The 25,064-nt window shown below is 37.1% G+C and overlaps 2 protein-coding genes across 6 annotated transcripts; both read left to right on the forward strand.

Moving 5' to 3' along the window:
• The first annotated feature begins 202 nt into the window (after positions 1 to 202).
• LOC105223121 (putative gustatory receptor 28b) lies at positions 203 to 24,984 on the forward strand. 5 transcript variants are annotated; one of them, XM_049451336.1, is made up of 4 exons: positions 203 to 864; positions 23,611 to 24,009; positions 24,080 to 24,238; positions 24,352 to 24,984. In XM_049451336.1, the coding sequence occupies exons 1-4, from the start codon at positions 220 to 222 to the stop codon at positions 24,493 to 24,495; spliced, it is 1,347 nt and encodes a 448-aa protein (XP_049307293.1). In that variant the 5' UTR covers positions 203 to 219; the 3' UTR covers positions 24,496 to 24,984. The 5 variants fall into 5 exon arrangements, with proteins under 5 accessions (XP_049307293.1, XP_049307301.1, XP_019844778.2 ...); XM_049451344.1 differs by lacking the exon at positions 203 to 864 and adding an exon at positions 4,369 to 5,042; XM_019989219.3 differs by lacking the exon at positions 203 to 864 and adding an exon at positions 11,993 to 12,961.
• LOC125777135 (putative gustatory receptor 28b) lies at positions 6,283 to 7,587 on the forward strand. Its single transcript, XM_049451363.1, has one exon. The coding sequence runs from the start codon at positions 6,613 to 6,615 to the stop codon at positions 7,450 to 7,452; it is 840 nt and encodes a 279-aa protein (XP_049307320.1). The 5' UTR covers positions 6,283 to 6,612; the 3' UTR covers positions 7,453 to 7,587.
• Positions 24,985 to 25,064: the final 80 nt, after the last annotated feature.

The raw sequence follows: 25,064 nt of genomic DNA on the forward strand, positions 1-25,064 counted from the left end.
TCTATTTTATATTCTTTATATTCGTTATTTCAAGTATACCGTATCCGCACAAAGGTTAAGCGTTAAATAAACACATTAACGTCACATGAGATTTATTGGCGCCTTTGTAACATGCATAAGCGCAAATTGTATAATGATTTTACAAAAACTTATCGGACTCTTGCTGCGTCCGCCGGTAGACTAGGCTATCAGTTTGTGATTATATCGCCAAGAGTGAAAATGTTCGTGGTGCGACGGACTTTTGCAAAGCTACTCTGTGCCGACGAATATTACAAGTCCATACAACCGTTATTCTTCTTCACACACGCACTCGGCATCACATCGTACGCCGTGGTTAGCAATGAGCGGGGCTTCAAAGCACTGAAAATCTCACGATATTCACATATTGTTATTTTTTTGACCTTATCTCTTTTCGCATACTGCTGTGTGTACACAATCTACTGTAACGTTACATATATCGGGCAATTTCTCAATACGGATATCACAAATGGTGGCGAAATGGCTATAGTTTTGGCAAGTGGCATTGCGGCGGTGATCGTTTTAATAACGAATACTCTACGTAGACGACAGTTGTTGTGGGTTTTCGAATATTTTCCGAAAATTGATGAGAGTTTTGAACGAATCGGCATACGTTGGAATTATACAAAAGTGTTGCAAAATGTGATTTGGCAGCTAATTTTTACGGGTTTTATTTTCTCGATTACTTTGGTAATTTTTATAGGTTGTTGGGTTCGTTTGGAAGTGTTGCCATCGTGGCAATTAATATATATTACCTTAAATCAACTGATTGGGATATCTTTCACGATTTTAGTATTCAATTTTTTAATGATGTCGACGAAGTTGAGACTTACGGCGTTGAATAAGGTGAGTGAGGGGTGGATTCCACCCGCTGAGCACAATTCTTTAAATATAACATCACTTATAACAGAACGCTTTTGCTTTTGTTTTACATATTTTCGCACACGTAGAGTATGTACATAAACTACAACAGATACACTAAAAGAGTAACTAAGCAAAATGTTAGAAACAGATGTTTGTTGGTCAGCAAGTAAGAAAAAAGTAGGGAAGAGTGTAAGAGTTCGGGTGTAACCGAACATTTCATACTCTTGATCAAAGACGAGAAAGTATCTTCAGATATTGAAAAAATTGCATTTCAAAAATGTTGAGAAAAAATTCTGGAAATGGTTCTTTAACTGAAAATAATTAATATGCTTACTAATTCAACCACTCGCGTTGTTACAATATATGAACATACATATGTGCATATGCATATGCAGGCGTACAACAATTATCGCAATCACGTCCCTTTGAGCCATAATTCTAACACTCCAGCTATGATTACTCAACAAACATGTCACATGGCTGCCGGTAATGAACTACCTGAGCACAAAAAATTAAGCATTAAATTTATTTATTGGCATATCCTAGCCGACATTCAACAGGCAGTCGATAATATTGGGTAGTCGAAAAAGTCTTTTCGTATTTCTAATTAAACTTCAACTTATTGTTTTTATATTTATAATGAACTCTAATGAACCAAATATGTACCATTTTGGTCGACCACTTTTTGCCGGAGACATTATTCTATCAGTGTGAAAATTTGCTAGTTTCTCGGCGTAAAACTGCAACAACTAATTTTCACAGGCTTCTCTTGAAGCCAACTTTACTCCATTAAGGGAGTTCAGCATTGACCGAAACTTTTTTTTTTAAACTTCCCCAAATTTAATTTTTTTTGGTTAAATTAAACTTAAAATATCACCTTTCCAACACTATATGGTATGGCGGAATGTGATTTGTAGCACTGGAGATATACGACTGCAGCAAGATTTATTGACAAAAATACGAAAAGACTTTTTCAACTAACATATCATGACTTTCGTTTTTCAAACAAGCCTTATAACGAATCTCTTGTTCAGAGTGTGAGTTATATATTTAAGAAATCGTCGTCCTAGATCCTTACATGTTGCAAGAGTAAAAAATGTTCGGTTACACCCGAACTTAACATTTCCTTTCTTGTTTCAGCGTGTGTTTTAGAAAGAAAGATTTTAAGTAATGCTGCATTTAATGTCAGATCTGGTTGTAATAGTCCAATTGACACCTTTAGGATGCTTCGTCAGAAAGGCTGCCTCAAAACTTTTCTTATACCGCAGTGATGGCAATTGAACATGTGTTAATTTGCAAAAAAAAAAAAAAAAATTCCTTGAATTCACGCTAAAGAAAATAGTAGCTGGATCTACCAGATATGTATAGCGAATTCAAGATTTAACTCCAATAACATATAAGAACAACGGTATTTCAACGATTTTATGGCACGCCACAGGCGATAGAAAGCAAAAACGCAAACATACCGAAAGTTGTGTATTTAGAAAAACAAAAATTAATAAAAAAAACATTATTGAACTAAACACAACCATATATAAATAATGTGTAAATGCAGAAAAAACTAACGGTGTCGGCAATGCATTGCATCGGCTTTGGCAGCAGTACACACTCACATTCACTTACAACAGTTACTATGCAAAATGTAGCAACATGACCACAAATGCATTAACAATAGAATGACTTACAACTTTACAACACCATATGTAACTGTATACAATGACGCCGGTTGTAATGTAAAATAACAGTAAAGCATGTTAATTGCTCAAGGTCATGCAAACGGCATGGGGTCACTGCTCTTTTTGATTATCTCCATTTTTAGACTATCTATAAATATCTCTGAGCAAGTGCCAGGTTTTACATACAATGCAACAAATAATACATATATGGAATGTAACCAAACATTTCGAAATATTTGTCATCATAATTATTTGCAAAAAATGCAAATAAGAGGAAATAAGAAAAACCTCATGAGAAATAGTTATTCCGTAATCCAAATGTAAAGTAAAAACTATTTACTGCCCTCGATGATAGCAATGCTGAAGCTATTGCTTTGAAAGGTTAGGTTAGGTTAAACTGGTAGGCCAATAAGTTCAGTTCTTAGAGAAGTAATCATCCTTTAGGATGCCTGCGCTTGAGGCGAATTTTGACAGACCCTTCGGCCTCACTATCGATGGCACCAGAACTTTTTGATGGCCTGGGAAGAGGTCGCTGATGAAGACCTTGAGACCTGTGACTTCGACAAACACCGATAATGTAACTCGTGTGCGAGAAGTTTTGAACTCAGACCGTCGACTAAGTATTCGTTTAATTGCGTATGTGTTAAAATTATCAAAATCTGCGGTTCATGATATTGTGACAAAGCACTTGAACATGCGTTCAAGATGGTCCCAAAAGTGTCCACTGACAACCAGAAAATGCGACGAGTGGAGGTGGGCCAAGAAAATTGGAACATGTGTTAAAGTGACCCCAAATGTTTGAAGAACGTAATTACAGGTGACGAGTCATTGATCCTTAACATTTTTTTGTTTGCTTGCCTGAAAATGTCGATGAAAGGCAAGCATTATGAAATGACAGACGCGATCCTAGCAGCATGCACCTCGGTGGTCCGGAGAATGCCTTCCGTGACGCCTTCAATGCTTTAATGCTTGGAAATCGCGCTGGCAGCGCTGCGAAGCAGAAGGAGCATATTTTGAAAGTTTTTAAAGAATTGTAACAATTGGTTCAATATTTTTTTTTAAATGGACCCAGTCCTATTACTTTCCGCACAAACCCTGTAGTATATTAATAATAATATACCTCATTGTCAGGTGTCAGAATTAAAGGTGTCATAATTAAACATTATTAACCACAATTGTGCATTCTAATGGTAAACAAATGAGTTTTGACATGCCATGATTTTTAGATTACAATAATGATTTATGCAGTTTAACTAGGAAGGTTTAAGGTATTGTGGGCGTTTCTATTCAAAATTCATATGTTAAACACACTCTGCCAAAATGGGCAATGAAAAAGCAGTGGCGTCATACACATATACCATATACATATGTATTTATGCATGTATATGATCAACTTCATTTATTAATTTCCGCCATAAAGCATTTATAGTGAAAACATGTCATGCGGTTAAGTTTGTCAGCATATTCCCGTTAAGACATACTATTCAAATTGGTACAATTATTTACTGATTACGGCTATTTTGCCAAGGTGTTAGAAGCCCATTTCTCCGAGTGATTTATTTATCAATTAATAAATTTAATTAAAAAACCAGTGTCAACTGGGTACTGGTTTACTAAACACTAAATATTTACTAAACTTGAAAGCACTTAAGTTCCTGGCGGGGTTAAATATTTTGCCTACGCATGCATTAATGCTTCAAATTTGATTAAAATTGACTTGACTCCAAGTATGCATGAGTGCAAGTGGTGTATAATGATTTAATAAAAATTAATCGGGCTATTGCTGTGTCCGTCGGTCGAATAAAGTATCAGTTTGTGATTATATCGCCAATAGTGAAAATGCTTGTGGTGCGACGGACTTTTGCAAATCTATTCGGTGCCCACGAATACTATAAATCCATAGAACCGTTATTGTTCTTCACACACGCACTCGGCATCACATCGTACGTCGTTGTTAGCAATGAGCGGGGCTTCAAATCATTAGCACCCTCACGATTTTCACTTATTGTTGTATTTTTTAGTGTGTGTTTTTGGATTTACTGCTGCGCGTACAAAGTCTATTACAAGGTTACATATATCGGGCACTTTCTCAACACGGATATCACAAATGGTGGCGAAATGGCTATAGTTTTGGCAAACGGCATTGCGGCGGTGATCGTTTTTATAACGAATACTCTACGTAGACGACAGTTGCTGTGGATTTTCGAGAATTTTCCGAAAATTGATAAGAGCTTCGAACGAATTGGCATCTGTTGGAATTATAGGAATTTGTTGAAAATTGTAATTTGCCAGCTCATTTTTACGAGTTTTATTTACTCGATTATTTGCATACTTTACATCAGCTGTTGGATTCGTTTACAAGTATTACCATCGTGGCAATTAATATTTATTGTTTTAAGTCAACAGATTGGAATATGTTTCGCGCTTTGTTTATTCCATCATTTAATGATTTCGACGAAGTTGAGAATTAAGGCCTTGAATAAGGTGAGTAACGGGTGTAAATATTTAAAATATTAGAAACAAAAGTTTTACGAGGTTTGATCAGCAAGTAAGAAACAAGTAAGGAAGAGCTAAATTCAGGTGGAACTGAATATTTCATACTCTTGCAAGGATCAAAGACGGAAAATTATTTTCAGGGGTTGACAAAACTTCATATAGTGTTTGTCCGGAAAGTAATAGAACCGATTTTCTTCCGCCTCGACTGTACTTCGGAGCATACCGACTGGATTTGGTAAAGGGCGTTCCTAGCTCTAATTATATTAGAGGGCGAGGCCACGTGCACTTTGTCAAAATTTTTATCCCCCAGGTGCCCCTTGCTACTGCTTATGTTATCATTGAAAAAGTAGACTAATTTCATTTACTCTTCTAAGAACCCTTATCATATATTAGCAACAAAAACGTGACGACAGTAGAAGAGACACAGCACGGACCCCTTTTCGCTTTAAAGTCTGGAAACTGAAATAAAATTTTTTAACTCAACAAAACTTTTTAAGGGTTTTGGAACTCTAACGTTTAACTGAAGCTTTTAGAAATTTCGAAATGGAAATTTGTGAGCTTTGATTTTAGAGACGACATCTTCATTAGTTACAACAAATTGATGTTTTATAATTAGTTAAAAAAAAACTGAGAATTTCTGAAAACCATCCATCTAATATGCTGAATATATAAAGAAACATAAAAATTGATTTCCAGTAACTTAGTTCGGAGAATACCTTTAAATTCTCATTTTGAATAAAGCTTCTACATATTGTACTTTCGTTATTCCGCTTCGAGGTGCTAAACACAGAAGTCAACTGTTTTGTCACCTTGGAAAAGGAAGCACCTATAAAGGGACTATGGCACTGCTTATATTGTCTAAAAATTATCTATTTAATCAAAAACCTATAAAATGCATACTAATTGAGTCACCCACGTAGTGACAATGTATACATACATACTCCTATATGTACATACGAGGCTGGTACAAAAATTATTGCGAGTTTTGAATTTTACCGAGCTACGTGGATTCGATTTCGGATTGTTTTATTGCGTTACGTTGGTACTCGTATCTCTTAATTATGCTGATAAGGTCGGCCATTTTGCATGTTTAATTCATTTCTTACAGGATCAAAGGATCTGTATAATGAAGTAGTGCAGAAGCCTTTAATAATTATAAAAAAAAAACAGAAATTCAGAACCAAAAGATAAAATTTTAAACTGAGGTTGGGAAAAGCAAAGGATGGGGGTCTATTTCCGGCATAACATCAAAAATTATGTGAAAATTTAAGTTAAATATCGCAATATCCTTTGAACAAACCTCGTACATACAACTATAATCGCAATCACAATTCCCTTGGGCCATCATTTTAATGTGTGAGCTATGATTACTTAACAAACATGTCACATGGCTGCCGGTAATGAATTACCTGTGCACAAATAGAGCCGAAGTTTATTTATTGGCATATCCTAGCCGACATTCAACAGGCAGTCGATAGCTCAAACAAACAGTCGTGTGCGAGACGCGTGCTGGATAGCAACATTTGCGCAGAAAAAAAAACTAATATTTAAATAAAAAATGAGAAAAATTGTCAATAAAAGTTACGAAACCACGATCGAACTCGCCAACACGCTCCAGCAGCCAGCGGCGGCAACCCGCCTTCAACGCATACGTCAGTACTTCATTACACAAGAAGTTTTCGCCACACTCCAGCCGCTCTTCCTGATCACCTACATCTACGGTCTGACACCGTTTCGCATTGTAAAGCGTCGTAACGGTACCAGCGAGATACGCGCGTCCTGCTTCGGCTTTTGCAACACGGCCGCCTATGTGACGCTTTACGGCCTTTGCTTTCTCAATTCACTGTTGAATGCCGAATCTGTCGTGGGCTACTTCTTACGCACGAACATCTCCAATGCGGGTGATACACTGCAGATATGTAACGGTATTGTCACCGGTATTGTCATCTATACGACGGCATTGACCCAGCGTTGTAAGATGCGGCGTATAATTGAGGTGTTCAACGAGTTGGATTTGAATTTTGCGAATATTGGTGTGCGTGTAAAGTACTCGCGTATTTACCGTTATGCATTGGTGCTGATCGTTGCGAAAATACTGATAATTGCGATCTATTGTGCGGGTGTTTATTTGCTTTTGCGTTCGGCGCACGTGAAGCCGTCGTTATGTGTGTGCATCGCATTCGTTTTGCAACATTCGGTGTTGTTCTTGGCAATTTGCCTCTTTTGTTTTATAGCCCGTGGCTTTGAGCGCCGTCTGGTCATACTCAATAAGGTAGGATGTGTATGTTGTGTGTGTGGGTATTTTAATTATACGAGTATAGAAAATTATAGGTTTGGAAGAAAGTGGGTGAGACAAAAGCTTTATTATATCAGTGAGAAAACTTTACGCCAACATTAACCGCAAAGCAAGCCATCACCTTTTCGTGACAACTGACATTCTCCGGAAAGTAATAGGACTGAATCGATTAAAAAAATTTATTGAACCAATCGTTACAATTCTGGAAGAACTTCCAAAATAGGCTCCTTCTGCTTCGTTGCAGCGCTGCTAGCGCGATTTCCAAGCATTGAAAGCGTCACGGAATGCATTCTCCGGGATAGCCTTGAGAGCCGAGGTGCATGCTGCTTGGATCCCCTTTCAGGCAAGGAAAAGTCGGGGTGGGCACATCTGGGCTGCAGGGCGGCTGCGGAAGCGATGGAATGCCGGCCTTGGTTACATATGTAGCTGTTCACAAGAAAGGCGGTGTGAGCCGGGGCGATGTCGTAGTGCAACTTCCAATCGGCTGCGATGTCTTGTCGGACCCGATTGACCCTTCGTCAACTGACCAACCGCTTGTTCGTTAGCTAGGAACGCCCTATACCGAATCAAGTCGGCGCGCACACGCTCCGAAGTGCAATCGCGGCGGAAGAAAATCCGTCCTATTACTTTCCGGACAAACCCTGTATAATATAAAGAGTCTAAAATATCAAAATAACTGTAGCTGCTTAAAGTTCTCATATAATGTGGATAGCCTCACTTGGCGCAAACTAGTCAGATAACCATGCATCTTAACTATGTACTTAAATTCAATATAATTGATCGAAATCGAGAACTCAGGTTGGTTTCTCGCCCTCTCACCCAAAGCAATAGTTTGTTTAATGACTCTCTGCAACAAAGAGACTGCAGATGGGCCTCAAGAACCCAAAAGTGTTGATCTGCTGCTACTAAATACAAAACATTCTTATTGCTTTTTAGTTTTTTTTAATAGACTTTGAAATATCTGATTTTGGTTTTACTCTAGAAAGTGTTCAATGTGGCTAGTCTCCTCAATAATTGTTTATTATTATTTTTAATCCGAAATCAGACTTGGATCGGTCCTCGTGGTTTGGACTAAACATTAGTAAATGTCCGGTCATTCCTTGGTTTTCCTGTACTTGCGTTCGATGACGATTTTAGGAACATTATTCCAAAACTTAATATTTCTACATAATTCTGAGATCTTGAGAAATGCTTTCGGAAGTTTTAGAAAAATTTAAAACATTTCTAAAAAAATTTCGAGGCCTTGAGATGGACTTCTAAAGTAACCTCATCTCCCATACTCTCTTAATGACTGTTCAACATTTGCCTTCAACAGTAGCTACTGTTATTGCAGCGAAATATCAACTAAATAAAGACCAGTGAGCGAACTATAACAATAATTAGCAATAGAATTGTTGAAATATGCTTATAGTGCTTAAATTATCGCATTACAAAAGAATTATTTTCATTTCGCTAGATCAAAATTACATTAATGCATTTTTAATTAGGAGAAATGACCACGCCAGTCGATTTTACATGAGCCATGTGATAGTTTGTTGTGTATTTATAGACGAATATCTACGTATGCACATTAGGGTGGACCGAAAATTTTTATTTTTACTTTTTGCCTTAGATATCGTGAATTTTTGTGACATTATGAAATTGCGAAAAAATATAATATTAATGTTAACAAGTGGCGCATTGTGATTTTAGATTTTAAATATAAATAACACAGAAATATTTTCCTAATTTATTAGGACGATAGTCGAAAAAGTCGTTCCGTATTCCTAATCAAACTTTCACTTATTTTTTTGTATTTATAATGAACTTTAATGAACCAAATATGTACCATTTTGATCAACCACTTTTTACCATTTTTCCGCTAGATACATTATTCCATCAGTGGAAAACTTTTCTGGTTTCTCGAGGAAAAACGGCGGCAACTAATTTTTAAAGGTTTCTCTTGAAGCCAACTTTACTCCATTACGGGAGTTCTGCATTGACCGAAACAAATGGTAGTCCGATGGTGCAAGGTCAGTACTGAATGGTGGACGCATCCACGCTCTTCCAGTTTTGCCGAGTCATCAAAGATATGTGTGGTTTAGCGTTGTCCTGATGGAAGACGAAGCCCTTTCTGTTGATCAGTTCTGACCGTTTTTTCGATTGCTTGCTTCAGTCTCATCAGTTGTTGAAAGTAAAATGTAGAATTAATCGTTTGACCAAGTTGGAGCAGCTTTATAGTGCATAATTCCTTTCCACTCCCACCAAACACTCAGTATAACCTTTCGAGGCTGCAATCCTGTATTTGCGACTATTTGTTGAGCTTCACCACGCTTGAATCATGATCTTTTTCGTACATTATTGTCATATTTGAACCACTTTTCATCTCCTGTTACCATTCGCTTCAGAAAAGGTTCGATTTCATTTCATTTCAGCAAAAAATGGCAGATATTAATTCGGTCCAATAAATTTGTCACAGACAATACATGTGGTACCCAAACATCGAGCTTCTTTTTGTGGTTCAAAACCGTTTGATGATGAATGTTAAGTTCCTTAGCAATGCCATGACTGCTTATGTGACGGTCCTGGTCAATTTCCAGAATTTCATCGACTTTTTTAACGATAGGTTGACCTGAACGAGGTGTATCTTTCACATAGAAATTTGCAGAACGGAAGCCTGCGAACCATTGTTGTGTCACATGAACTGATACAGTATCGTCTCCGTAAACTTCACAAATGTCATTGCTGACTTGCGTGGAATTCTTCCCTTTTTTATACAAAAATTTCAAAATGACACAATGTGATTCGTAGCACTGGAGATATACCTGTACAACTCCAGCGGCATCTATTGACAAAAAACGATAAGACTTTTTCGACTACCCAATATTGAAAAAAAAATTAAAAATGTTTTGTTTGGCCCACCCTATATATAAGTAGATACGTAAATAACAATTGCTTACAACAAATGATTAGTATACTAAAAACAAAAGCTTGTTTGAGCAGAATGTTCATTAAATATTTACCAATCAACTAGACGGACAGACAGACAGACAGACAGGCAGGGCAAGACAAACAAACATGTTATTCATCTAACTTATCTTATTTAGTATTGTGCTTATGTACATACATATATAGGTAAATGAGTACCTTCAGCTAGAATGTGAGGTTATGTGCTCTAGTAGCCTAAGTGGACAAAGAGAAAGTGTTTTGTGAAGGGAAAGGAGAATGCTTTCAACTAACAAAGTCCAGTTAGTAATATATGAATGTATGTATGTATGTATTATTTAATGTTTGTTCCCCGCTAGCGGTGGCTTATGGTTACATAAATACATATATATAGTATGGAACTACATACTATATACCTTTAAATACATACATACATATGTACAGCAATGAAAAACTATACCGAAGGAAAGTACCTAATTGAATTGTGTTGAGAAATTAAATTAACTAAAAAACACACATAAAACGCATATGCAAATTACCGGCATGCGCTTCTATGTCTATATGCAGATGTGCTACCGCAATGAGCAATTAAAAGAGCAACAAGTCAATATTTAATTCCTTAGAAGCCTGACGACATTTTATGTACATAACTGGCTGCAGGGATATTCATTTGGGACTTGTGAATTTTTTATTAATTTTTTTTTTTACAAAAACTACCGGGCATCTTAAGCAGTTGTAGATCAAAAATTTCCTTGCGAGATGCTAGGTGAACTTGATGAGCTATAAAATAAAGATCTTCTAACCTAATTTTTTGGCGATTTCCAAACATTGAAGGCGTCATGGAAGGCATTCTCCGTAATAGCCTTGAGAGCCGAGGTGCATGCTGCTTGGGTCGCCTCTGTTGTCTCAAAAGCTTGTCTTTCATCGGCCTTTTCAGGCAAGGAAACAAAGAAGTCAGGGAGGCCACATCTAGCTGTAGTGCGACTGCGGAAGCGTTGGGATACCGGTCTTAGTTAGGTAGCTGTCCACAAGGCCATGTCGCACTGCTCGTCGGTGAGCACTTTTCGGACCATTTTCGCACATACCATGTCATGAACCACAGATTTTGATAAATTTAACTTCTGAGCAATTGAACGAATACTTAGTCGACGGTCTGAATTCAAAATTTTAAGCACACGAGTCACATTGCCGATGTTTATCGAAGTTGCAGGTATCTAACGAACGCTGTATTTTCGGATTGCAGTACTCACAGAAACACGTCGACCAAAAATGTTTGTCCTGACTCTCCAGGTACTCGGTGACAACGGACCAGCCGCTCGTTCTTTAGCTAGGGACGGCCTCTACCGAATCCACTCGGTGCGCACACAAGTCCTATAACTTTCCGGACAAACCCTGTATGAATTTGCTAAACGAAGCATACAGATCACAATATTTAATTAAACGTAAAATTGTTATTTGTGAGAGAGGAAGTTCTCCTGTACAAAGCATGCAGCTAACATCAGCAGCAGTCCTAAACAGGTAACCCATTATATGCCAAGCAAACCTAGTTGACAATCTGTTTAATGCACATGCATAACTAGTGTCCACTTCAGTGGGCGATTAGACGCTAATGGGTGTGCTCGTCATCAAAAAAAAAAGTGACAACAACAGGTGGGTCAGTGACAAGAATCGACATCAATGTCGGCACCTAAATACGAGTGCAGATAAATATGGTAATATCGTGTGAGGTGGCTCAGCGCAAACTCCCGCCACTAATTTGCATATGAAAACGGATACTTTATTAGAAAAAGTAGTGAAAGGATATACAATTCATTAGAAATGGAGAAAACTGCGACCAATACTGATGGTCAAATACAAACACCACATTACATACATACATACGTCAACGCAAGCGTACGCTCGCGTCTAGGCGTGTTGAGTGCCGACTTGGGTTAAAAAGTCACAACAACACGCCAACTTTTGGCCAGTTAACGCGGTGCAGTCAACGCGAATGGACGAAGATACGAACGGCATTGAGGCACAGGAAGTGCGCGCCACACGACCACAGCGCGTTAGCGGTTTACGTCGGTTCTTTCAGGCGCAACAGCTATACGAGAGCGTGCAGCCGCTTTTCGTGATCACTTTTTGGCACGGTCTCACGCCGTTCTTCATCAAAAGTGACGGCGCGGGCAATAAGAAATTGAAGGAATCCATTTTTGGTTATATCAACACGTTTCTGCACATCACCATCTATGTGGCATGTTATATGTTGACGCTGATAAATGATTTCGAAACGGTTGCGGGCTATTTCTTTAATAGCGGCGTCTCACGTTTCGGTGATACATTGCAAATTTTCAGCGGTTTGATCGGTGTGACGATCATATATATTACGGCTATGCTACCGAAGCAGCGTCTAGAGTACAGTTTACGCACAGTACAGGATATTGATCTCATGTTGCATAAAGTTGGTGTGAAAATAATCTATACCAAATTGTTGCATTACTCTTATTTTAGCATATTGTTGGTGGTTGCTGTGGACACAGTGTATTCGTGCGGTAATTTTATGCTCTTGAAATCGGCTAACTTAGAACCGTCAACGCCACTTTATGTCGTCTTTACGTTGCAACACACGGTTATCTCGATAGCTACGATGATGTATCACGGATTTGTGAAAATGCTGGAAATGCGACTAACTATGTTGAATGAGGTGAGAGGGGTCGCTGTGGGCATGAGAATATGCAAAAAACCAAAATACCGAGCCGATATTATTAAAATTGGTCAAAGAAGCGAAGCTGAAATGAATAGCCATAATCCAATTTTTTATTGAACTCGGTTCAGGAATATGCTAAACAGTGCTGTGACAATATAAAAAACCTAAATATTGCCTACACTTAGGCGCAATACTGAATATGGAAGCAAGGCAGGCGTTATAACGCAGGCACAAATTTAATAATATAATTTCTTTAAAAGAAGAATCCTTGACCTTATAGTATATGAAACCTTATAATGTGCGAAGGGCTCTAAATTGAGTTGTATTTATCGTGATAAGTAATATCGAAAGCACAGACAGTGCAAAAATTATTACACTTGTGAAACGTGCGATTCATTCTTGTTTGAGCTCATTGAGAAAATGTTACAATCTAGCTTAGTAAAGCCTGGTTGTCAAAAATAGTTTAATAATACCATATTAATTATGCTGAATATCAAACTTAAGCACGAGAAATCCTCTAATGTGTAAGCGACATTCAGTGAAAGTGCGCCTATAGCTTGTCGTTGCCTGTTACAACCGGGGTTCGTCCTAGTTGTTGTTATTAATTCTCACTAGAATGATGATCTAATCGCTAACAAGTTATTGGTAGAACTATGTTTTCTTTTTTGAAATCATTGCTAAAATATACACCATAAAATGTTAGCAACAGTCATAAAAGTTAGAGACTAATTGTCTAATAAGTAATTTTAGCGATTTTTATGGCATACTAAATATCATATACCATATAGATCTTACACAAAAACGCATCACTTGTTTAACTCTTTACTTAAGGCTCGTTAATACGTAAAGCGTTTGACCAGTCATTTGATAATCAACTTCTCCCTTTGGTAAACTATATTAGGCACTAAGTAAGCAATACATCAGGGAGTGATTGTGAGCAATTAAGTGTATGTATGCATAAGTATACCGTTAATAAAATGGTGTGCTTAATGAAATAATAAAGGGAGCAGCGAAGCCCAATAAAGCATTATATAGTATTTCGTTGAGGTTGTATACCCCCTTACCAAAAAAAGTATTTACGTAGTGAGTAGGGACTTAGAGCGTTAATATAAGGTATACAATTAGGGGCATAAGATATCGTTTGTGATATGATATTAAGTGCTGCTGAACCAAAAACAAGAAAATATGTTCAAAAAATATTTCCTTCGCGAAAAAAAAGAAAATCAAGAAATTGATTTTAATCGAATAATTCGCATGACAGCTATAGCCTATAGTGATTCGATCTGAGTAATGTGTGCTGGACAATAATTCATGCCCAGTTTCGTTAAAATATCTTGTGAAATAAACAAAATTTCCATAGAAAAAGTTGAATTTTGATCGAACAGTTTGTATACCATGTAACTATATAGTAGTTTCGACAAATGAGCGGCTTCTTGGAGAGATGTGCAACATCTCTGAGCAATATCTCAAAAACTGAGGGATTAGTTCGCGCATATACAAACAGCTGAACTGACGGCCATGGCTATAGCGACTTTGCTCGTCACGCTAAGCATATATACAAGTAAAGATATACATTGTTTAGGGTCTCCGAAGTTTCCTTCAGGGTATTACCAATTTCGTGGCAGACTTATTGTTAACTGTTTTTAACGGCATAATTAAAACTGCATAACGAGTTGGAATGTTGCAAAACACGCACTCTCGTTTTAAAATGTCCTTCAATTCGGAGGGTAACAGGTGTATACATACATATGTATTGATTACTATTTCGAAGTCACGCAATTTTTATTTTATTGAATTTTTAATTTTTAGAGTATTATTGTTTTGGCAAAAGCTTAAACAAATTACTGAAATAAAAGAAAACTCTTTAAGTAATTCAAAAGCACTTGTTTGTGAGAGAAAAATTATAAACTCAAGGGACAGTAACACCGTTAAAATGTTTTCTGTAAGAAACCAGATTGATGGTAGAGAAAGAGCAGAATTTACCTGGAAAATAAAAATCAATGAGAAGTGTAGGATATACATATACAAGAATTAAATCAATTTCACTTGTGACAAGTTTAAATCTATAGGGTGATTTTTTAAGAGCTTGATAACTTTTTTAAAAAAAAAAACGCATAAAATTTGCAAAATCTCATCGGTTCTTTATTTGAAACGTTAGATTGGTTCATGACATTTACTTTTTGAAGATAATTTCATTTAAATGTTGACCGCGGCTGCGTCTTAGGTGGTCCATTCGGAAAGTCCAATTTTGGGCAACTTTTTCGAGCATTTCGGCCGGAATAGCCCGAATTTCTTCGGAAATGTTGTCTTCCAAAGCTGGAATAGTTGCTGGCTTATTTCTGTAGACTTTAGACTTGACGTAGCCCCACAAAAAATAGTCTAAAGGCGTTAAATCGCATGATCTTGGTGGCCAACTTACGGGTCCATTTCTTGAGATGAATTGTTGTCCGAAGTTTTCCCTCAAAATGGCCATAGAATCGCGAGCTGTGTGGCATGTAGCGCCATCTTGTTGAAACCACATGTCAACCAAGTTCAGTTCTTCCATTTTTGGCAACAAAAAGTTTGTTAGCATCGAACGATAGCGATCGCCATTCACCGTAACGTTGCGTCCAACAGCATCTTTGAAAAAATACGGTCCAATGATTCCACCAGCGTACAAACCACACCAAACAGTGCATTTTTCGGGATGCATGGGCAGTTCTTGAACGGCTTCTGGTTGCTCTTCACCCCAAATGCGGCAATTTTGCTTATTTACGTAGCCATTCAACCAGAAATGAGCCTCATCGCTGAACAAAATTAAAGCGCGAAACACATTTCGAACCGAACACTGATTTTGGTAATAAAATTCAATGATTTGCAAGCGTTGCTCGTTAGTAAGTCTATTCATGATGAAATGTCAAAGCATACTGAGCATCTTTCTCTTTGACACCATGTCTGAAATCCCACGTGATCTGTCAAATACTAATGCATGAAAATCCTAACCTCAAAAAAATCACCCGTTATAAGAAATAACATTAAATGTCTACTGCTAGAAAAAATCACGCAATATGTTGCCTACAATTAGGCGAATCAATAAATGTAACACACGATCTATCATAGACATACACCATTTTAAAAGCAGATACTAAGATTGAACCATTCCCGTGACAGTCGGGTCTACGTAACCGTACGGACCGGATTTTTTATCCGGTTAAGTACTGTCAAACCGGTAGTATTCTACAGAAAAGTTGTCTGCTACATTGATAATTTATAAATAGCTATCTTTATTTAGTTTATAGCTCTTTCCACTCTTTTCTTGTTGAAGCTGTCAACCCCCATACCGATATTATTCTCGAAAACATGCTGACAGCCTTAAGTGAAGAAACGCCACAAAACCAGTTTTTTCAACTTTCATATTATCCTATTTACTGACCTGGAAGAAATCTATTAATAGTTTTAGAGCGGTTAGTTTCTTAAACTTTTGGGTATTCAAAAACTCAGCAAAAATAGAGAGTTATAGGATAGAATATTAATTATTTACTTGCAAATTTTGCACCCAATGGCATTTGTCTAAACATTTTTTTTCTCTGTGACAAACTCTAAATTCAGTGCTATTTTCATTTGAAAAGCTTCTTACCAAGGAACTTAATAGTTTAAGCTACTTCTTAGCCATAAATGAATATATTTTACGAATGCTTTTCCACTAAGCGGGTAAATGGCAGAAAAGTGGAGAGAGGAAATATTGAAGCAATAAATAACGCATTACAAAAATTGCAAAAAATCAATTAGCTTAATGCAGCAGAATGAGAAGGTATGGCAAAAGCGTTCATAAAATTATAGATAAATATACTATAAATATACTTTTGCATAATGAAAATATTGCAGGAGTAAAACACCATATTTATTGCTACTTCAGCTATGCAATTCTATTAGCAGAAATGCCAATGGACAACTGACAATTAAAAAATTAGAAAAGAGAGGGGCAAACAAGATAGTTATAGTTTCATGAATATTGACGTTTATACAAATCAATAATATTGGAAAAGTTATGCGAAAAAAACTGATAAATATACCGTATAAATATACGGTGAAACATTCATATTAATTTACAAATGCCCTTTAAAAAACAGATATTCATTTTAAAAATTGTGTATTCCCTTGATTCTGTAGTCGATCGCCAGGACCTCCGATCCTGGTGATATCTGAAGGTGGGGTAGATTTCTGCTTAAAATTATCTCATATCACAAAATAAAAATGTTTTCACTAGAGGTGCATACAAATATGTATTGTGTAGTCGAAAAAGTCTTTTCGTATTTTGTCATTAGATTGCAGTCGGATAGTGCTACCAATCACTTTGTGTCAAACCATATAGCATTGGAAAGGTGCGATTTTAAGCTTCATTTAACCAAATATTAAATTCGTTTAAGTTGGAAAAGAGTTAGAGCTGTTCAAAAATGAGTGAAAATAATGAAGAAATTCGATATGTTTTAAAATTTTTGTGTAAAAAAGGAAAGAAGGCTACGCAAGTCACCAATGAAATTTGTGAAATTTATGGAGGCGATGCTTTTTGTAGCATAACAATGGTTCGCTCGCTTCCGTTCTAGAAATTTCGATTTGAAGGATGCACCTCGCTCTGGACGACCTATCGTTGAAAAAGTCGATTAAGTTGTTGTAAAGATTGACCAGGACCGTCACATAAGCAGCCATGAATTGCTAAGGAACTTAACATTCATCATCAAACGGTTTTGAACCATTTAAAAAAGGCTGGCTACAAAAATTATGTGAACCGAATTAACATTTGCGATTCTTTGCTGAAAGGAAATGAAATCGAATCATTTCTGAAGCGGATGACAAAAGGAGATCAAATACGACAATAATGTGCGAAGAAGATGGTCCAAGCGTGATGAAGCTCAACAAATAGTCGCAAAGGCAGAATTGACGCCTCGAAAGGTTATGCTGAGTGTTTGGCGGTATTGGAAATCATCCACTATGAGTTGCTCCAGTCTGGTCAAACGATTGATTCTACATTTTCAACAACGGATAAGATTGAAGCAAGCAATCGAAAACAAACGGACAGAACTGGTGAGAGGTCCTTATCTGAACCGCTTTTTAAGTTTTTCAAAACTCAATTTTTGAAAGTTTATAATCACTTAACATAGTGGATATTCTCCTCAAACTCCACAACAACGTCGACTGCTGCACGTGTTAAAGAGTGCGCTTAATTTCAATGTTTATAAAAAATTCCTAGAAAGGCAATTCTTCATTATTTTTCTTTTCTTTCCACTAATAAATTAATAACCATTAAATAGTTTAAAAGCCGTCAATCTAAACTCTATAAATTTTAAAGCACACAGATGTCATTCATTTGCTCACAAAGTACAGCCACAGTGCTCGTATAAATACCGCAAACGGTGAGTCGTAACGGTTTAGTACCCGCAAAAGAAATCAAATCGCTCACTGCTCGTACGCCATGCACTTCTGGAAGGAACTCTTCAGCCCGAGTGATGCCATTGGCGCTGCACAAACACTAATCTGGTTCAACTTCATGCTCGGCTTAACGCCATTTCGCCTACGGACGGGCGATGGCGGCCAACAGCGCACGTTGCACATCAGCCAGCTGGGCTATCTGAATACGCTGCTGCAAGTGATCTTCTTCATGTACTGCTTCATACATTCGCTGGCCGAGCAGGCGTCCATTGTGGGCTACTTCTTCAAATCGGAAATTTCACAAATCGGCGACACGTTGCAGAAATTCATCGGGCTGCTGGGCATGTTGACGCTGTTCGGCATTAGTTTGAGTGAATGTCGCGTTATAATTTCGTTATGTAATACTATCGTGGCGGTGGACCGACGTTTTCACAATCTCGGTGTGACATTCAACTATCAATACATTATGAAATTGACACACTTGAAAATGTTCTTGATGATCACTTTGAATGTTTCGTACATGTCCAGTTGCTTTTGGATGCTCTTTCACAATGATATTTGGCCGACATTCCAAGCAATGATTACCTTCTTCATGCCGCATGTCTTCTTATTAAGTGTTGTTGTGTTATTTTCCACGTTTCTGTTTCGTTTGCAGCAGCACTTCGGCTTAATAAACAAGGTGAGAGAACGGGCGTCGGCATGCATGGGAACTCTTAACATCAAACAGAAAATTAAGAGGATAGAAAGCCTAATAACAATTATCATTGATCTCCATATTTTAAATTACAAGCAAAGCAATTATTTAAGTCGACAAAGCGATAATTATAGTAGAGTTCCTTTTACTTCAGTCAATGAAAATGGATAATCGAAAAGAAGTTAGAAGTTCAGTTAGAAACATTGTGGTTAATCTTCGAAAAGAAAACAAATCAAATGCAGAAATTGCTAAGGCCGTGAAACTAAGTCGTGCTACTGTACCAACGATCATTAGAAATTATAATAATACCAATAGTACCGAAAATAAGCCCCGAACTGGTAGATCTAAGAAATTTTCAAGACGCGATGTTAGTAGTATTTTTAAAGTAGTCAACCGGGATCCAAAAATAAGGCCCCAAAAAATAGCAGAACACATTGAAAAATGTTCCAATATAACTATTACTCCTCGAACAATAACATGACAATGGATTTCATAGCAGAGTAGCACGAAGAAAACCACTAATTTTAGCCAAGAATCGTAAACTTCTCCTTGAGTTTACTAAAGCCTATATACGAGTAGACAAGGATATACACTTTTGGAAACGTGTTTTATTTACTGACGAAAGTATGTATAATATTTTCGGAAGTGATGGCCGTTCAAAAGTTTGGAGAAAACCAAATACTGCATTAATCCAAAGAATATTATACCTACAGTTAAACATGGTGGCGGTAACGTTATTGTTTGGGGTGCCATTGCATCGTCTGGAGTGGGTCGTTTGGTTTTGTCGAGGGTAATATGGGCCATTATCAACACAAAACATATACATACATATGTACATACATACGTGTATGATGAGCTACTTGTGGTGCTATGCTCGAAATGTGCAATTTAATTAGTTAATTAATTTGTTCACTACATTTGTATTGCTTATAAATGTGAATATCGAAGATAGCAAAATATGACACTAATATCAAAGCAAAGATTAAATTGCATACCAATAACCACAACCATTTGCTAAACTTATTGTATGCCATTCATACCACCAGGGTACCATAAGTTTTTTCAAATAACGGATATTTTCAATAGTCGACCATAATCGTAAAGGTTATGCATATGTAGCGAGTGAGCCGAGTGTAACCTCGACAAATGTCATAACAAACTTAGACCTGAGCATATTAGCGTTTTCCAGTCAGGCAAAACATTGGATAGTCGAAAAAATCTTTTCGTATTTTGTCAATAGATAATGGAAGTTGGAAAAAAGGTTTTTAGATAAGAAAACTAAAAACTAATTCTACGTCATTTTAACAGCTGATACTTTCGTATCTCCAATACCAAAGACTTTGGATAGGAAAACTAAAAAAGGAGTATACTTCGTGTCGACAGCTGATTCCTTTGTTTCTCCAATGCCGAAGATTTTGGATAAAACTACATACTAATTCTCCTTCGTTTCCACAGATTTCTTTTTTCCTTTAATGACGAAGACTTTGGATCTTCGACAGCTGATTATTTCGTTTCTCTGTTTCTCCAATGAAACACACTTTGGATAAGAAAATTAAAAACGAATTATACTTCCAGCTGATTCATTTGTTTCTGTGTTTCTCCAATGCTGAAGACTTTGAATAACAAAACTAAAATCGAATTATACTTCGTTTCGAAAGCTGATTCTTTCGTTTCTCTATTTCTCCAATGCCGAAGACGTTGAATAACAAAACTAAAAACGAATTATACTTCCTTTCGACAGCTGATTCATTTGTTTCTATGTTTCTTCAATGCCGAAGACTCAGAATAACAAAACTAAAATGGAATTATACTTCATTTCGAAAGCTGATTCTTTCGTTTTTCTATTTCTCCAATGCCGAAGACTTAGAATAACAAAACTAAAATCGAATTATACTTCGTTTGAACTGAAGAAAAAGAAATTGTATCGTTTTTCGTTCGCGTCGATGCCATTATTTTCTCACACACACAACTGGAAATCACTCAGCCAACGATCTATTGGTTTCGACCGCCACGAACACTGCCCTCCCTTATTTGTATTTATTTAAGTTATTAGTTTTACTATTCTGTTTTTAAGTGTTCCCCGTACATATCAGCACTAGATGGCTGCATGCATATTTTCAAGAAATTTAATTTCACTTACATTTAGTCACAACTACTAGGCCGACGGGTTCGCATACTTTTACCACACACAACGGAAATGTTTCAGCGTTTTTGGAACGGTTTGCGCAATTTGAGACGTGACTATCGAAATCCTGCAAATATTTACGCGAGTTTACGTGTGGTTTTCCTATTCGCACACTTTTTCGGCCTAACGCCATATCATATCATCATATCGTCCAAGACGCGAAGGCACATTTTGTGTACTTCGACCTACGGTTATTTCGCCATGGCGTCGCGTTTCATCTTTCTGCACGTCAATATAATGTATAGTATTCTGCACAATCACACGGTCATCGAATATTTCTTCACATCGGATATTTCGCACTTCACGGACTCAATGCAGAAATACAATGGCGTCGCCGGTAATGTGATCGCGATGGGCTTTTGCTTCGTGCAACGCAAGAGACTGTGTACGCTCGTTAGACGCATGCATAGAATCGAAGAGCGTTTTTTCAATGTGGGCGTGTCGTTTATGCAGAAATATGTGGCAACGCATACAAATCGCTTTGCTTTGGCTATATTTGCTCTAACTATTTTCTACTTTCAATTGAGTATGTTCGGTATATTGGCGCGCAATAACGTATATATAAGCCTTCCGGCAGCGGTGTCATACTACGCTCCACACTTACTCGTTTGTGGCATAGTACAATTGTATTATGCCATGATTTACAAGCTGACGCAATATTTTCGCGCCTTGAATAAAGTTGAGTATTTTTGCGAAAATCGGTGAAGAATTGCATGAGCTATGCAAGCAATGAATGAAATATCGTAGAAAATTTCTTTTTATCTGTTTTACTATATGCTTTTGCGTGATCGTCAACCAACAAAGATCGCAATACACACCTCCATTTCCAACTTATCAACCTATCAACATTATTGAGTGGAATGAAAAATTAAATAAAATCTAAAAATTCCAAGCCGAAAAACGCACTATTTCGCCGAAGATCAGACCGAAAAGATTAACATTTTGCATGAGAGGGATTTAAAGTATTTTAAACAGATGATAATGAATGCTTCGTACATAGAACGCAACTATAATGGAACCAATCTGAAATGGTCATATGCTACATTTCGAACTCTAGTCCGCGGTTTGGTAAAATATTGGAAGTTCTGATACGAGAAGCGACTGGCATTAAAAAATATATATGTACAGGGTTTGTCCGGAAAGTAATAGAACTGATTTTCTTCCGGCGTGCGCGCACCGACTGAATTCGGTAGAGGGTGTTCCTAGTTAACGAACGAGCGGCTGGTCAGTTGTCTCCGAGCACCTGGAGAGTCAGGACAAACATTTTCGCCCGACGTTTTTCTGTGAGTGGTGCAAGCCGAAGAAGCAGAGGTACGCGATTAAATTCTGTTTGAAACTCGGTAAATCTGCGACAGAGACGCTTGATATGATCAAGCAGGCTTACGTAGATGTTGCTTTAGCAAGAAGTAGTTTGTTTCAGTAGCCCCAGGGCTCTTTTGAGGGCCGGGAAGAGGTCGCTGATGAATAAGCAAATCCGAAGTGAAAACGATGCTCATTATCTTTTTTGATATCAAAGGCATTATCCACCATGAATTTGTTTCTTCTGGACAAACCGTCAACGCCAAGTTTTACGTGGAAATCCTCAAGAGACTCAAACGAAGGGTCAATCGGGTCCGACAAGACATCGCAGCCGATTGGAAGTTGCACCACGACAACGCCTCGGCTCACACCGCCTTTCTTGTGAACAGCTACCTAACCAAGACCGGCATTCCAACGCTTTCGCAGCCGCTCTACTACCCAGATGTGGCCTCACGGACTTTTTTGTTTCCTTTCCTAAAAAGTTCAATGAAAGGCAAGCATTTTGAGACGACAGAGGGGAGCCAAGCAGCATGCACCTCGGCTCTCAAGGCTATTACGGAGAATGCCTACCGTGACGCCTTCAATGCTTGGAAATGTGACGCAGAAGGAGCCTATTTTGAAAGTTTTTAGAGAATTGTAATGATTGGTTCAATAAATTTTTCGGCTCAGTCCTAATACTTTACGGACAAACCCTGTATATGACAACAACAACAATTGTATGTGTATTGAAAACAGTATAAGAAAAAAAGGGGAGCTCTTAGAATCAAATTATGCTATTGAACGATTTCTAATTTGAGTCATCAAGTAGCTTGAAATCTACCAGACATTCGAGATTCATGTTTTACCTAATATTATTTAAGTTATAGTCATCGAATGCTTGTGAATTTGAGCTTATGAAATTGATTTGGCCACAACTCTTAAATTTCTTATTATTTGTAATGAAGCTGTTTACTCATCGCAGAGTGTGTTTCCGAATCGTGTTGTCTAAATATGCAACTGACATAACCTCAACTTTGAAATTGTATATTCTCCAACTGTAACTAACAGAGCCTTCCCTTTCAGGTTTTAAAGAAACTCGCACATCAATGGGACAATAGCATTGTCAAACCAATGCCGAAGCAACGCTCACTACAATGTTTAGACTCATTCTCCATGTACACCATAGTCACAAATAATCCTTGCGAGATTATACAGGAATCTATGGAAATACATCATATGATTTGTGATGCCGCATCAACAGCAAATAAATATTTCACCTATCAACTATTGACCATCATTTCGATTGCATTTTTGCTCATCGTTTTTGATGCCTACTATGTACTCGAGATATTGTTGGGCAAATCGGCGCACGAGGGCAAATTCAAGACTGCGGAATTCGTGACTTTCTTTTCATGTCAAATGATTTTGTATGTCATTGCGATCGTATCCATTGTGGAGGGCAGTAATCGAGCTATTCAAAAGGTGGATAGTAATAATAAAGGAAAATCAGACGCAAAAAGTGCTTATTTTCTTCATTTCATTTCATTTATAGAGCGAAAAAACCAGTGGCATTGTGCACTCACTGCTCAATAAGGCAAAAAATGCGGAATTAAAGGAGAAGCTGCAGCAGTTTTCTTTGCAATTGTTGCATTTGAAAATCCACTTCACCGCCGCTGGACTCTTCAACATCGACCGCACGCTTTATTTCACGGTAGGTCAAAAGATATGCAGGTATAAAAAGTGTATAAAAAAATTATTATTTTATTATCATTATCCTAATATCCTTGCAAAACCGTTAAAATATATAACTTATCTTAATTGCAGATAAGTGGCGCACTCACCACCTACTTAATTATACTTCTACAATTCTCGAATTCTAATGTACCCGAACATCCGTTCCCGCCGATGGAAGAGAACGATACTACGCCAATAAGGAGTCTCGTCTCAAATTTAACAATTGGTGGATAAAGTAGATGATTTAATGATATTTAAAGCATTTTTTAAATACTCATATGTTATATATTGTAAAATTTTTCTAGATATATATGTATGTGTGTATGCTATTTATGTTTTGTGTATTTAATGTCAGAGACTTGTGAGGCACGTTTCTATAAGTATGTATGTATGTAATTATTGAAATATATTCAGAAACTTTAGTGGGTTTACGAACGATTGAAATGCAAACAAAAGTGCAAGCGAAATTATGAGTTATATATTTAGATACTTTGTTATATCTCGATGTGATGGAAATGCAGATTTTAATTGTTTAACATTTTTGTTAAGCATAAAGGAATTGTTTTAGGTATATATGTATGTATGTATAGAGGATTTTTTAGAAACACTAAATAAAGTACAATTGTGAACATACATGTCTAATCATATATATTTGTGTAGGTGTGATTGCAAGTAAACTTTATGTCATGACAATTAATAAAAGAGCTAAAATATTGAATTTTACCAAAACTCGATTTTTTACTATCAAACGTTTCACAAACAAAAAAACAGGTTTCCATACAAAAATTGATTTTCAGCGGTTA

This window comes from Bactrocera dorsalis, chromosome 1, assembly GCF_023373825.1.
Source record: "Bactrocera dorsalis isolate Fly_Bdor chromosome 1, ASM2337382v1, whole genome shotgun sequence".
Taxonomy (NCBI): Eukaryota; Metazoa; Arthropoda; class Insecta; order Diptera; family Tephritidae; genus Bactrocera; species Bactrocera dorsalis.